The 15,966-nt window shown below is 44.8% G+C and overlaps 1 protein-coding gene across 1 annotated transcript in view; it reads left to right on the top strand.

Moving 5' to 3' along the window:
* LOC138419579 (zinc finger protein 28 homolog) overlaps nt 1–15,894 on the top strand; it is a 57,819-nt gene extending 41,925 nt beyond the window's left edge. Inside the window, exons 5-7 of the mRNA XM_069552442.1 lie at nt 12,818–12,827; nt 14,367–14,465; nt 15,803–15,894. Of these exons, the coding sequence (XP_069408543.1) occupies nt 12,818–12,827; nt 14,367–14,465; nt 15,803–15,894 (201 nt within the window). The remainder of the gene's footprint in view (nt 1–12,817; nt 12,828–14,366; nt 14,466–15,802) is intronic.
* Nucleotides 15,895–15,966: the final 72 nt, after the last annotated feature.

The raw sequence follows: 15,966 nt of genomic DNA, 5'->3' as shown, positions 1-15,966 counted from the left end.
TACCTGATGTAAGTATAGAAAACTCTTTCTGGAAAAGTCATATTAATATAATTAATGTCCATCCATGTTTACTACATTAGCCTCCATTTTGTAAACCACATAAATCACATGCACTGATCATTGCATCAGAGAATCAGGAAAGTTTTTAGAAGCTTGTAATCTGTATTATAATCAAGGATCAAACAATAGTTGTAAAAAGTTTTATTCCCTCTGTGTAAAATTAATGTATGTTCATTAATAAAAGTGGATGATTTTTTAGTGTTACAGTTGATGTGGAATGAAGGAAGGGTGAACGCACCACAGCATTAACGTCTCCCACCTGTTTAAGGTTGCAGGAAAGATAACGTTATAAGAAACTATTTGTAGCACAGGGGGATGGCATCTGTAGAAATTAGTTCCTTACTGCTGTTAAACTCTCATGAATTCATATATTTCCCACGATTTCTATGTTGTATCTCTTCTCCCATTTTGAAACTACTCGGACATTGTGTTGGTTCGAATAAGAAGGATCATACAGAGTACTGTTGAGAGCTTCCCCGACTGCTCCGTGCTGTTGCTGCCTCAGCGTCTGTCTAGGCAGCAGGCAGCCTGCAGGTCCTTGAACCCACACCAGCCAATCCTGTGAGCACCTCCACTAGATGACCCCCTTCCTTGAGACCAATAGTCTTGCTGAACCCCAGGGTCTACTGCACAGGCCCCCCTTCAATGACACCCTCAGAGCTCACCAGAATCCTACTCCTCTGGTTTGAATGGACCGATCCACACTCAGCCTGGGGAGCCCACAGCCCTTCACCCAGGGCCCCTTAGAAAGGCCTGAACCCCAAGTACTGGAGCTTTCTCTGCCTGGTTCTAGCCTTGACCTTCCTCAGGGGCCCTCAAGGCTTCCTGTGAATTCTCTTAGGACCTAGAGTCATAAACTCATCTACTTCAATTGTCCTTGGTTCTTCTGTTAGCTAAAACTTTTCAGGGGCTCATTTAAGCAAATGTCAATTTAACAAAGTCACAAAAAGCATAATTAAAAGCCATGATGGGAAAGTTCTGAACCAAGATTTATAAAATCTTGCCCTGTATAATTCTTAGCACAAGTTTCTTGTCTAGGCTTAAAGGAACTCTTTTCTCATGGCCTTGGCATACTTTGAATGCAAGATATAAATATCTGAAGATATATACATCATATAATTTATATAACACACATTGAATACAATATATAAATATCTGAAGGTATACACGTTAGCAGTGAGAAAACCAAGAAGGAATATGTGAGTGTATGTGTATTCATACACATTTAACTTGGAGAATTTAGAAATGCTAGATCAAAACTGGTCATTTTAGACTTGCAGATGATTGACGAAAAACTGCAAAACTTCTCAATTTGTCAATCAATCTGTTTTGTCTATTTTTCATGGAATTCATTTCCTTAAATGTCAGGAGGTTACACTTGTTAAGGAACTTCCACACTGTCCTCGCCCTGTGACTGCCCCAGTTTACATTCTCTCCAGCCGTGTAGGAGGTTCCCTGATCTCCAAGCCTCGTCAGCGTTTACAATATTACTAGTGGGCTCTTTGCTAATTGTTATTCTGACTGGCATGAGGTGATGCATCATTGTAGCTTTGTTTTGCATTTCTTATTGTTTAGCGCTGGTGAGCATCTTTCATTTCCCTCTTGCCTGTCTAAAAGAGCAAGTTGCCCCACACAGGCTCAGCAGTTGTGGTGCAAAGGCTTAGCTGCCCCAATGCATGTGGAGTATTCCTGGACCAGGGATCAAGCTCACGTCCCTGGCACTGTCAGATGGATTCTCCACCACTGGGTGACCCTTCTGTTTAGCTTTTTTTCCTTTTGAGATGCATGTATAATTTGTATTGGAATATAATTGCTTTACAATGTTGTATTAGTTTCTGCTGTACGACATCATCAATCAGCCATAAGTATATATGAATCTGCTCCCTCTTGAACCTCCCTCCCGTGATCTCCATTTCACCCCTCTGGTCAGCACAGAGCACCAAGCTGAGCTCCCTGTGCTATCCAGCAGCTTCCCACTAGCTACCTGTTTTAACCATCAGTTCAGTTCATTTCACTTGCTCAGTCATGTCCAAGTGTTTGCCACCCCATGGACTGCAGCACACCAGGCCTCCCTGTCCATCACCAACTCGCAAAGTTTACTCAAACTCATGTCCACTGAGTTGGTGATGCCATCCAACCATCTCATCCTCGGTCGTCCCCTTCTCCTCCCCACTTCAATCATTCCCAGCATCAGGGGCTTTTCAAATGAGTCAGCTTTTCACATGAGGTGGCCAAAGTACTGGAGTTTCAGCTTCAGCATCAGTCCTTCCAATGAACACCCAGGACTGATCTCCCTTAGGATGGACTGGCTGGATTTCCATGCAGTCCAAGGGCCTCGCAAGAGTCTTCTCCAGCATTTCAGCCATGGTAGTGTATGTGTGTCAGGAAGGCTCTTCAGTTTGTCCCCCTCTTCTCCTGCCGTGTCTACACATCTGTTCTCTATATTTGGACAAATATTGTAACAGATATACATGGAATCTAAAAAAATGGTGTTGATGAACTTACATACTGAGCAGGAATACAGGCGCAACGGTAGTTCTTAAGCTTTGGGATGTTAACCTTTCAAGGCATAAAATACATGGACAATCGTGGCATGCATTTTATGAAGTGAAAGAAGCCCATTGAAAAATGCTACAGAAAGTAGCAATTTTACAATATGACACTTTGGTGTAGGTAAATGTTCATATGTGCTCAGTGGTGTCTGAGTCTTTGTGAGCCCAGGGGCTGTAGCCTGCCAGGCTCCTCTGTCCATAGATTTCCCAGGAAAGGATACTAGAGTGGATTTCCATTTCTTCGTCCAGGGCATCTTCCTGATCCAAGGATGGAACCTGCATCACCTGGATGTCCTGCATCGGCAGGTAGAAAGTTCTTCCCACTCAGTCACCTGGGAATCTCATAGGAAATTAAGAAGAGATTAAAAAGGTCTGTGGTTGCTATCGGTTTCAAAGGAGGGACTCTGAATATCCTAAATCTAGAGAACTTTCAGGACAGTGAAATAATTCGTGTTAAACTGTTGTGATGGACACTTATTATTATACATTTATCCAGAGTTATGGAGTGCACATCCCTAAAAGAGAAACATAAGGGTAAACTAAAGAGTTTATGTATTTACTGTCCTTGTAGATTCATCAGTGGTAACAAATGCTCACTCTGGTGGGGAAAGGTAAGTTGGGAGATTGTCCACGTGTGCAAACAAGAGTCATATGGCTATGGGAAACGTTTATACCTTATTCTCAACTCTGCTGTGAAACGAAATCTTCTACAAAGTTGGTACTGGTGCATGCACACTGAATATTTTTTAGAATATATAATATTTCAAAGATGGACATGCTTCTAACTTTAATTTTTCCTTAGTCATTATACTTTAAAGATGCGAAAAAATAGAGCTCTCTAAATGGCACAGACAACAAACTGTAGCAGTTGATTCATAAAACCTAGAAAAACACACACACAGGAAGTAGAACAAGGCTCTCACGTGTTAATTCATGTGTAATGTAACTTAAACGACATCATTATTTCCTTGGTCGGTCATCAGATAGCATTTAGAGCATCGTTTTCAAAGGCATTTGTCTCTGCCCACACACACTTGTTAACCTAGCGTGTCCTGCTCAGTTCGTTCAGTTCAGCTGCTCAGTCCTGTCCTACTCTTTGTGACTCCATAGACTGCAGCTCGCCAGGCCTCCTGTTGCTCTCTGGTTTATTTTCAAAGAAAGCTGTGATGGAAATACCTCCAGGTTCCTGGTCTCTGAAGTTGGAGGTGCCACAGCTGCAGAGAGGTGGTCACAATGCAAATCATTTTGTGAAAACGTGTGTCCCCAGGCTGCAGAGAGGGGTGAAAAAAACTAAGGACACGGAAGATCTTTGGGAAGAAGTCTGCAAGAAAGTCTGGCAGGAACCCAAGACCCCCAGGTGATTCCCACCACTCACCTCTCCCCGCCCCTCCCCCACGGGCGCAGGCACAGGCGAGGACCACCACACCCATCCTAGAAAGAGCCCCTCCGCAGGGAATCAGGTTGACCTTTGCTTCTAGAAGTGCCCGCACTAAATCCTCCCTTCCTGAGGTCTCAGATGTGCCAAAGGTGAGGTTTCCCTCAGGGCTCCTGAATGCAGGTCTTCCTCTTGCATTTTTTTCAAAACCCTGGTAGGCTGGGTCAGGTAGCCCAGAAGTAGGGTCCATTGTGTCTGGTGAATTGTGCTGCCTGCTCTCTGTAATGCAAAAAGGAAGGAGATGAACTAGCTGGGAAGATCTGCCAATAGAGTGGAGCAGCAGGATGTGATTAGCATATCAGGTTAGTCTTGATTACCCACTACAGATCAGGAACACAGAAAGTCAGCAAAGAGCTCCGAAAAGGGTGAGAGAAACAAGAAAACGTTTTCTTCTTTTTCACTTCAGCAGTTGCAGGTTAAAAGGCTGTATGGATGTCTTTGAAGGTATCTTCTCAAAATGCAGATGTGAGTTTGAGACGTCGTATCCCCACAGAAGACACAGAGCAGGAGGAAGAAGAGGAGGAAATGGCAGCTTCTCAGGTAATTGTCCTGTCCCGGGTGTGGGGCTGTGTCTGCTTTTCCTCCTGACATGCCTGGACTGAGAATCTGCAAACCTTTAGTTCTCTGCTTCTACGTTTTCTGCCTGGAGTGCTTGTTATCACCTTCTCATTCACCACGCTTTTTTTTTAAATTTTAAATAGTGAAAACCAGCTCTTCAGGTTTCGTCTCACTCTTATTCCAGAGCCTTTTGTCCATTGTGTGTATCCTGGCTTTCTCTAGAGCATGATGAATTCTCAACATGAAATGGTGACTTCCAATGTTGAATACATTCCCTTTGTGAGAGATCAATACGGGGAGGCATTGGTATCCGAAATTCCCTTTGGGATGTGGTTCGTTGTTAGGATCTTAGGGAAGTTGGGGAAATGCTGTGATGAATTTACATGTGGATGCAATTCAGCTCTCTAGAACAGGAGTAAGAAAATGCCCTGTTAATAGAATGAACTCAGCATTCCAGAATTTTTCAGAAGTTAAAGTAGCAGAGACAATCCTCTATACCGAAAAGAAAAATATACTAATTAAGTGGACTATTGTCACGCCAGTGTATGTTCCTTGGTTCTTTGTCTCGTCATAACAAAGATTTGGAGCAATGGACATTAGAGCCTTCGGCGGATCACAGCTCTCAGGTCTTGGACAAACCATGTTATAGCTCTTATGCAAATCAGTCTTACGGCTCTATTTTATTGAGAAGATAGCAGGAGAATACATCCTTGAAGCGTGGGGGCGTGCCAACCCAAAGATTTGAAGAGAGGAGAGTGGAGGATCGTGTGGGAGAGGGGGAGAGAGAGAGGGAGAGAGAGAGGGAGAGAGAGAGAAAGAGCACACGCACGCGGGATAGGAACAGAGAGAGACAGCGCTTTGGCTCTTCCTTTTATATGTTTTTGCCTCCACCTGGGCCTGCCCTGTGCAAATTGGGCTTAGCCAGGAGTGCTGTTTGTTCTACCTGAAGTCCTCACTCTGGTCCTCGGACCTGCTTTAGTTCTATTATCGCGGGCTTTGCCCTTCCTTGTCTTTTAGCCACTGCCATTTTGGACTCCTTTTCCCTATTCTGCCTACCTAACATTCCCCCCTCAAGAGATGGGAGGCCCAATTCTTTGGGAATAGGGGTGTCGAGGTCTTTCTGGCTACTTCCTGCTGAACTGGGGCGGTGAGGGGTATTGGGCCTCCCCCTCTTGCTAGTCTCAAGCTTCAGAGTCCTTATAGCGGTGTCCATCTTAGGGTGTGATATTTTTCATGGTCGGCTGGAGTTTTCTATCTTTGCTGAACTGGCACTGCATGTTGTAGCTTGTTGACCTGGGCAGAGACAAAACAGGTTAGACAATCGACAGTTCATGGAATAATCATAAGCATCATCAATGCAGCATAACAAGGACTAGTAGGGGCATTCGTCAATTTTAAATTCACATCGCCAGGATGGCTCAAGTCCCTCCTTGTTCAGGGATCAGAAGTTCTATCTCTTGTCTGTTTTGGAATACAATCTCTGTCAAGCTGGGTTGGCTGTGTAGAGCTATCCTGAGAAATCTTATCCCCAGAAACCAGATTTGGGGGTGTTCATTAGAATGGCACTCATTGGTAGTCCTGAATAGGTATCTGATCAGGGGCTCACAGGTGTATTGAGTGTCCTCTTCTGTCATCTTCCATGGCTTGACTCATGAGTAGTGAATCCAGGAGTCATGTCCTGGTACCTTGACTGCTGTGGGGGTAGAAAGTGTTACAGGGTAGGGGCCCTTCCATGTGGGCTGGAGTTGAGCTTTAGGGGACCCATCTTTCCAGACTTTAATTAGGACTTGAGTCCCTGGAGCATATCGTGGTGACTCCTTAGAATCTTTTGGGTCCTGGTTTATACCCCACAAGCGTATATCCTGTTGGAATTGCCCAATGGCCATGGTATAAGACTGGAGGGTCTGAACCTCTGGCTCTAGGAAGAGGTCATTCACATAAACAAAAGGTCTCCCCTATAGCATCTCATAAGGACTAAGATCAAGCTGTTCCTTAGGGGCAATGCCAGTGTGGAGGAGAGCTATTGGTAAAGCCTCCTTTCACCCCAGGGAGGTCTCCTGGGTTGTCTATTTTATAGCTGATTTTAAAAATTGATTGGCTCTTTCTACTTTTCCCGAAGATTGAGGCCTCCAGGCACAATGGAGATAATAAGTAATGCCCCATGCTTTTGAGAGCCCTTGGGTGACCTTGGAAGTATATGATGTCCCATTGTCACTTTGTAATGACCTGGGCAGACCAAATCTTGGAATGATTTCATGGAGCAGTTTTTTTTACCACCTCCTCAGCCTTCTCAGTCCGGGTGGGAAAGCCTTCAACACATCCTGTAAATGTATCTATCATGACTAATAGGTGTCTATACCCTTGAGAAACTGGCATCTGGGTGAAGTCCATCTGCCAGTCCTCTCCTGGTTAGGCTCCACGTCGTTGGATGGGCTGGGCCAGCTGGAGTCTTCGAGCTCCTTGGGGGTTGTTTAATTGGCAAGTGGGACAAGAGGACACCACCTGTCTTATAGTTGTTTGGAAGCCTGTTCCCCTGAAGGACTTTTCTAGTAATCTTTGGAGGGCCTTTTCTCCTAAATGAGTAGTGGCATGTAAGGAGTTAACCAACTTCCATTGGAGGTTCCCAGGCAGAAAAAGGAGTCCCTCCTTTTGGAATCACCCCATATGATCTTCTTGAAAGCCCTCGCTCTTAGCTTTAAGAGTCTCACCTTCAGTATATGAAGGAATTTCTGGCAAATTAGTCTGTGGAACTAAGGTGGCAACCCCTATTAGGTCATGGTTCTGTAATGCTGCTCTCCTAGCTGCCTGATCAGCTGCTTGGTTCCCTCGTGCCACTTCTGTGCTCCCATCGTTGGTGTCCTTTACAGCGGGAGACTGAAACCTCAGTGGGCAGATGGACTGCCTCCAAGAGTCGAAGATTTTTGTCACCATATTTGATTGGGGACCCTCGGGTGGTCAAGTGGCCCCTTTCTTTCCAAATAGCAGCAAGTGCATGTAGCACCAGAAAGGCATACTTGGGATCAGTGTAAATGGCTATTCTTTTTCCTTTTCCCACCTCTAAAGCTCGAGTCAGGGCTATGAGCTCAGCTAATTGGGCTGAAGTGCCTGGTGGCAGAGGCTTAGCCTCTATGGTCTCGAAATTGGAGACCACTGCATACCCGGCTCTTCTTTTTCCATCCAAGACAAAGCTGCTTCCATCAGTGTACCAGATTTCCTCAGGATTGGTCAGAGGATCTTCTGACAATCCCTCCCAGGGTTTTATCTAGTGGTCTAAGGTTTCTAGACAAGAGTGAAAGGGGAGAGAGCTCTCGGGGGTAAGCAGGAGGGTGACTGGGTTAAGAACTTCACAAGGGGATATAGTGAGGCCTGGATTTTCCATCAGCATTACTTGATATCTGAGGATTCTTTGATCAGACATCCATAAATGGCCTCTCCCATTTAGGAGTTGTTTTACTTGGTGGCTGGTAAAAATAGTTAGTTTGCCCCCAAAGGAGAGTTTTAAAGCATCTTCTATCATGATTGCAATAGCTGCAAGATTTCGAAGGCAGTAGGGCCAGCCTCGGGTAGGTGGATCGAGCTTTTTAGATCAGTAAGCTACAGGCTGGGGCTCAGATCCCAACCTTTGAGTTAACACTCCCAAAGCTATTCCCTCTCTTTCCTGGACATAAAGTTGGAATGCTTTTTCTGGGTCTGGCAACTTCAAGGCAGGTGCTCGAGTTAAGGCCTGTTTTAGTGTAGCCTCTGCCTTCTTTTGAGGAGTTCCCCATATCAGTGGGGTTGAATCATCTCGTCCCTTTAAGCTTTCATATAAGGACTGGGCAATTAGACCATAGTTGGGTATCCGGATTCTACAATATCCAGTTAGCCCCAGGAAAGCTCGCAATTGTTTTCGAGTCGTGGGGGAGGGCAACTGGAGGATTCCTTGTACCAGATCAGAGGACAGCCTCCTGGACCCGTGTGTAATCTGAACTCCCAGGTAAGTGACCTTTGTCTCGACCATCTGTGCCTTAGCACGGGAGACTTTATATCCTCTTTCTGCCAAGAAGTTTAGAATCTGAATTGCATGTTGTTGGGCACTTTTCTCACCTGGATAGCAGATTAGTAGGTCATCTACGTATTGTAATGTTTTCCTGTTAGTTCCCAGGTCCAGATCTAGGAGATCCCGGGTAAGGGCCTGTCCAAACACGTGGGGGCTATCTCTGAACCCCTGAGGTAATACTGTCCAAGTCATCTGTTGGCTGTTTTCTCCTGGGGCCTCCCACTCAAAGGCAAAAAGATATTGGGATTCTTTAGCCAGTGGTATGCAAAAAAATGCATCTTTGAATTCCAAGACTGTAAACCACTTGGCACTGGGTGGGATTTCTCCCAAGATTACATAGGGATTGGGTACTGTGGGATGGAGGGGGACTACAGCTTCATTTATGATCCGGAGATCTTGAACCATTCACCAGGTTCTGTCTTTTTTTTCTTTACTGAGAGGATTGGGGTGTACGTGGCAAACTGGTGGGGACCAATAGCCCACAAGCAAGGAATTTATTTATTAAAGGCTGTAGTCCCTCCCGAGCCTCTCTTTTGAAAGGCTATTGTTTCTGGTTAGGAAACCGAGTGGGATCTGGGAGGACAATGATGACCGGTTCAGCTTGGTAGGCTCATCCAGGAATCCCCTGGCCCCACACCTGGGGGTTAATTTTGTCTTCCCATGGTTTTTGGTCCCTCTCTATTGAAGGTGTAATGGGTTCTTCAGTAGTAACCAGGAGCTGTAGAGCTCTAGGGGCTGAAAAACTTCCCATCACAAGGGTGGTCCCCAGTTTAGTGAGTATATCTCTTCCCAATAAGGGAGTAGGACACTCAGGGACCACTAGAAACTGGTGGGAAAATATTTGTCCATCCCAGCAACAAAGAAGTGCTCGGGTGAATCTTTTAGTAGTTGGTTTTCCTGTAGCACCCAAAATGGTACAGGTTTGGGAGGAGAAGGCTCCGGAGTAGGAGATCAAGACAGAGTAAGTAGCCCCTGCGTCAACCAAGAAATTCTCGGGCCTACCTGCCACATCCAGTTGCACCCTTGGCTCCAGCCCCGTGATGGTTATCTGTGACAGGCAGGCTGGCTGGAGTGGGCCGCTTCAGTCCTCTTGAACCGTTGTGAGGGTAGGCTTGGCACTTGACCTTGAGGCTCTTGGATCCCGAGGGCAGAGTGCCGCCCAGTGTCCCAGTTGGTGGCATTTGTGGTAAGCCATTCTAGGAGACTTGTCCTGGTTTGGACACTCTTTGACCCAATGCCCCGCCTGTCTACAGATCCGGCATTTGTCTCGTGCCTTGTCCTTCAGGGACTCGGAGTTTGCCATAGGGCTTCTCTGGAGGGCGGCCAGCATCTGGGCATGCCTTGTCTCTTTCTTTCTCTCCTCCTCCTGGGCCTTGGCCTCCTTCTCCTGTTCTCTGTTATAAAAGGTATTGGTGGCTGTCTGGACCATCTCATCTAAAGAGGCAGCAAGGTCCTGCCGTTGTAGCTGTTGTAACTTAATTCTGATATCTGATGCACATTGGGACAGGAATTTGTCGTTTAAAATCACCTGTCCCTCGTAAGAGTCTAAGTCCAGATTGGTAAAATTTTGGAGTGCCTCTTTCAGCCTTTCCAGAAAGGCAATGGGGTTCTCACTGGGTTCCTGAGTTATTGCTGAGACTGGGCACAGTCCCACAAGTAATAGGCGTCCTTCTGTTTCCATGGGTGGACTTCCTTAGGGGTGAGTCTTTCTGAAGCTTATCCTACCCAGAACTGTTGCAACCTGAGAACCAGGCATCCCCAGGTCAGGGTGCAGAGCCCCAGGCAGGCTGAGGCGTGACAGCCTCCTAGAGATCGAATCACCGGGCAGGTCGAGGTGTGACAGCCTCTCGAGATTTGGGTCCGTGGGCAGGCTGAGGCGTGACGACCTCCTGGGACCCCTGGGACTAGCAGATCCCCGAGAAAGTTGAGACATGACAACCTTTCGAGGACCAGATCCCTAGGCATGTCAAGGTGTGATGACCTGCTTGGACCCCCAGACTGGAGCTGGACGTCCCCAAGATCTCCAGTGTGAACAGTGCTGGGTAGGATTAGGGGGTTGGATATTATAATAGAGTATTTCCCTACCAAGGTCAGCTATTTTCTGGTTGTCTCTCCAGAAGATTGTAGAGGCAAGCTTGTGGGTCTGGATGGGGCTCAGGCAAAGAGCATGCAACTGGAGGGAAGGGGGCAGAGCACAACCTTTGAAAGAATGACATTGCACAAGGGTATAATGTGAACCAATTAAAACCAAGTGGGTCCAAAATAACAAGTCAAATTCAAGTACTTAATCCCCAATCTATAAGCCAACAGACAGGTGGCAGGACAGTTCCAAGGCATATGAGGGAGGAGTGGGTGGTGCCCCAATATTTGGGGTGATCCTCCCACTCATTAGCATATGATTTTCACCCCCTCACAAAACCTAGCCAGGCCTCATGCTGTGGCCCCAGCCCTTGCCCTTGGCAATGGTTCACACCCTGAAGAGTGGCTTCTCTCTGGATCCTAACAAATCCACCTCTTTGTCTCTCAATGAATTTTTGCAATGAGATACCAGAGCCTGAGTTTCATTAGTTTTGGCTGAGCTTGAGTCCCGGGAGAGAGCTGAAGGACAGGAGGAAAAAGCAGTGGGAACAACGTGCCAAGGAATCCCCTTCATGGCCCGCCGGAAAATTTGCTAAATATCTGACCAGTGCTCACAATTTCATTGGTCTGATCCTTGGCACAGAGAAGAGAAAGGACAGAACCAGCTTGTGTAACAGCTTGTGTAACAGCTTGTGTAACAGCTTGTGTAACAGCTGCTGGGGCTCAGCAAACAGCGCCTTTGGGCATGCTGAGGAGTAGCCTCTCCAGAGTCCCTCAATTGTGCCCCCTGCCACCCGCCTGTTTGCAGGATGTTCGAGGCAACAAGAAAGGAGAGATTGTAAAGGAATTAAGATTTCATTAGGCATATCCCTCCAGTGAGGACCTCTTACCTTAATCGGAGGTCTTCTGGGATCAGAGACTGGGCCATGTGACCTTTCTGCTGAGTTTGTTTTTCGCTGTCCCGGTATCCAGCACGATGGGCCTTCCCCTGTGCTGGGTTTCTTCGCCTTCCGCTTCTATCGCGGGAACTTCGCTGAGTTGGACTCCTGCTGTGCTTGGCCTCTTCCGCTGGGAGGTTCTTTCAGCCTGGTTACATCCGAGTCATGGCACCATAGATGTCATGCGAGTATATGTTCTTCGGTTCTTTGTCTCATCACAACAAAGATTTGGAGCCTGCCCTACGCAAATTGGGTTTAACCAGGAGTGCTGTTTTTTCAGAAGAAGGCAGTGGCATCCCACTCCTGGTCCTTGGACCCTCCTTGACCTTCCTTGTCTTTTAGCCACCGCCATTTTGGACTCTTTTCCCTATTCTACCTACCTAACAATATCATCCTCAAATATTTATGTATAATTTCAATCATTTTAAAATTATCCTGATTTTATTGACATGACAATTTGTCTCTTAATAAGTACACAGTCCCATTTTAGTGTATGTCTCTATGTATGAACATGTTAACATCATTTGATTGATTTTTTGTTTTACTTTTTTGAAGATTCCGTGAAGCAGGGAATAGCTACCCACTCCAGTATTCCTGCCTTGACAATCCCATGGACAGAGAAGCCTGGCAAGCTACAGTCCCTGGGGTTGGAAAGAATAAGACACGACTGAGTGACTAACACTTTTCTTGTTTTTAGTATTATTTACAAATACAGAAATTTCTATAAACTTTCACTAGAGTTAGCTCTGTGTACTTGTCTATGTTTGATTAAAGTCTAGAGTCACAAACTGAAGTAAAAGTTACTGCTGCTGCTAAGTCGCTCCAGTCGTATCCGACTCTGTGCGACCCCATAGACGGAAACCCACCAGGCTCCCCAGTCCCTTAAGCTGTCATTTAAAGAATGTTCGTTAAAATATTTGCCAAAAGATGATACAGCAACATTATTGATTTTAAATTATTTCTGTTATACATTCAAGTCTCTGAAAACTGTCAGAAAGTAGTATATACCAGAATGTTAAAATGATTCTTGTTGCCGAGGTTACTATCCTATCAGACATGTAAAATCTGTAAAGCACTTAAACTTCAAAGTTAAATGTGAATTCTTTCCTTACTATTCTACCTCGTTGCTGTTCACACATTGTCACTCATGGAGCAGAATTTTCCACGTTACTCATTCAAATAAGCTTGTGAAAAATGTGGCACACTGAGCCCACTCCAGAACATTTGGATCAGGAAATGCTTTGTAAAAATATTTCCTGTTTCTTTTGATAGACAGTTTATTGTCTGTCAACTGAGTACAACACTCAGAAATAACGATGCCAATGTTGATCAGATCATATGATTTCTCTTTCAAATCAGAATAATTTCTGTAGTGGTTCATGGATCGTATCTCATCCTCTTTTCTTGGGGCTAAAAATGTGGTAGAAAATGTTACTGTGTAAAAATTATATTCTTGTGTAACACCAGACATTCTCCTAAATCAAAACCATTTCTCTTGCTGGTTTCCTCTTGAGTCACATTAGGAAGTCTTCCCATGGCCACATGGCACCTGTACTTTGCATTTCAGGGACCGGTGACATTCCAAGATGTGGCCATAGACTTCACTGAAGAAGAGTGGGAATGCCTGGACCTCGGGCAGCGAGAATTGTACAGGGACGTGATGTTAGAGAACTACAGGAACCTGGCCTCCTTGGGTGAGGATAACTGCCTTCCAGAATCCCTTCTCTACCCACTGGGTTTTGGTTCCTGCATTTCTAGAATGTCTCCTAGAATCTTCTGCTCCTTATAATAGTTTCAGATCCCTGCTTTCTATGGGAAAATGGATATTTATGAGTTGAGAAAGAAGACTTCATGATGATTCATTATGATTCTCACTTTTCCTTGATGGAATCTGCCTCCTTCTTCTAGGTGAGTGGTAATTCTGTAGGTTCTGTGGTATAAAAGGGTGCCACTCTCCTTTATAAATCAGATTTCTCCCACTTACTGACTTTGGCCTCAGTAGTACTTGACTAGAATCTCAAGATCTTTTCTTTATGCATTTGTTAGTTAGAAAAGTGCTTCGATAAAGTATTTGGGGATATAATTTTGTAGGCTATATTAACATTCAACCATGCCTTCTCTAGAATGTTAATAATGTAATAATGTAAAGAGGAAGGTAACAGTCATGTCTGACTCTTTGCGAGCCTATGGAATAGTCCATGGAATTCTCCAGGGCATAATAGTGGAGTGGGTAGCTGTTCCCTTTCCAGAGGATCTTCCCAACCCAGGCATCAAACACAGGTCTCCCACAGTGCAGGTGGCTTCTTTACCAGCTGAGTCACCAGGGAATTTTAATACAGGTTAGGAAATTATGTCCCCAAATACTTTAGTTCTAGGCTGTATTAACATTCTACCATGCCTTCTCTGGGCTTCCCAGGTGGCACTAGTGGTAAAGAACCTGCCTGCCAATGCAGGAGACATAAAAGAAATGGGTTTGATCCCTGGGTTGGGAAGAACTCCTGGAGGAGGACATGGCAACCCACTCAGTATTTTTGCCTGGACACTCCCATGGACAGAGGACCCTGGTGGGCTACAGTCTATAGGGTGGCAAAAAGTCAGACGTGACTGGCGCGACTTAGCACATGTGCCTTTTCTTTTCACTTGAGTACATATTAGATTGGAAACTGATGAATCTCTTGTAAAACGAATATTCCTTTTCCCGATAGCAGATCTTGTGGTCTCTAAGTCAGACCTGGTCACCTTTCTGGAGCAAATGAAGACTCCCTGGGATGTAAGGAGACTGGAGACACCAGCCGTATACACAGGTAGGGGTCAATGGATGAAGCCAACCAGTCCACGACAGGTCCAGGGATTAGTGAGGAATTCATCCTTTGCATGCGGTTTGGGAAGATCTGCTTCAGTGGAAATGGTTTTAGAGAAGTCTGGGTTTCTTTCTGTTGCTGTCATAGGTGGATATCACCTGCCCCATTCTGTCATTTAAATCATTCCTGAATTCATCTCCAGTGATTACTTTTCTCAATCACAGTGAGAACTGAAACCCTTCTCTTGGCCTGTGACAACCTGCATGAATCGATTACTATTCCATTTCGTGGGGGGCAGGCGGCCCCTCGGAAAACTGAACATTTCTGAAAAACTCTAAGACGCTCCTATTAAAGCTTCTACCTCTAGATGACAGTGTGTGAGCGGAATTGAGGACATACTGCCAAAGTTCTAGGAATATTGGGGACAGTTTTTTTTTTCTTTTCTGACATAATTTCTAAAACACTGGAAGCTACAAATATGATCTTATAAATTTTAAATTCAAGTAATTTCTTCACTGTATAAACCAAAACCTCCCTAAAGAGAAAGAATGCCAATCTCAAGATTAAATCAAGGTTTCTGTTTTCTTCATATGAACTCATATGAAATGTTAAGTGTATCTGCCCCAATTCCTCAATGCTAAAAGGCTTAACTGAACTGAACTGAACTGAAAAGACTTAAATATATTCAATTAACTCAAAAAATTTTCAAATAAATTGGCATAAGAGCTTCAAACATTTTCCACCATATTTTTAATGGTTTCAAACTATTATGTTTAGATATAGAATCTTGTTAAAACGTTCTTATTGGAGTATAACTCATTTACAATGTTGTACTGCAAAAAGAATCCATTTTACATATAGATATCTACTCTTTTTAAGATTTCCTTCCCAATTCGATCTCCAGAGAGCATTGATAGTGTTCACACCATACTTTGAAAGTCTCATTTCTTAATTTCTCAAGAACTGCTTCTTTATTTAATGAACCTTGTTATCAACTTCCCCAGACTTTGTCCTACATGTTCTTGCTTTCTGATTAGACCTATGTCAGTATCATTTATGATTTTTATATTGAAACATCATATGGAACTTGCTAAAATAAAAAGTGGGTTAAAGAATGAGAGGGCACCTGATGGCATCAGCATTTAAGATGACTTAAGTGGAAGAGTAATCATTAGATTGCCTGTCTCTTCTTCATTTAGTGGTTGTTGTAGCTTTTTGTCTTGCTCCTTCCTCTACATCATACTTCGTTGTCCTCTCATTTTGTCAAATTTTCTGGGTTTGTGGTCTGTTCTACAGGCTGCAGGATCCTAGCTCCTCTTGCTCTGTTGTCTTCCCCCTAGGGAGTGAGGTTGGTCCACAGGCTTGTACCCTTATCCGCTTGATCTGGGCTTTGATTGCTGTTATTGTGACCCGAGCCTACCCAAAATATTGAGGGGAATTTCCCCTTGGCTCTATGGTTGTCACTGGTCTCTCGGGGTGGAGTCTGATTCCTGGTTTGTGGAGA

This window comes from Ovis canadensis, chromosome 14, assembly GCF_042477335.2.
Source record: "Ovis canadensis isolate MfBH-ARS-UI-01 breed Bighorn chromosome 14, ARS-UI_OviCan_v2, whole genome shotgun sequence".
NCBI lineage: Eukaryota > Metazoa > Chordata > Mammalia > Artiodactyla > Bovidae > Ovis > Ovis canadensis.
The sequence above is the reverse complement of the archived record's forward strand: the minus strand, read 5'-3'. Positions and strand labels throughout refer to the sequence as shown.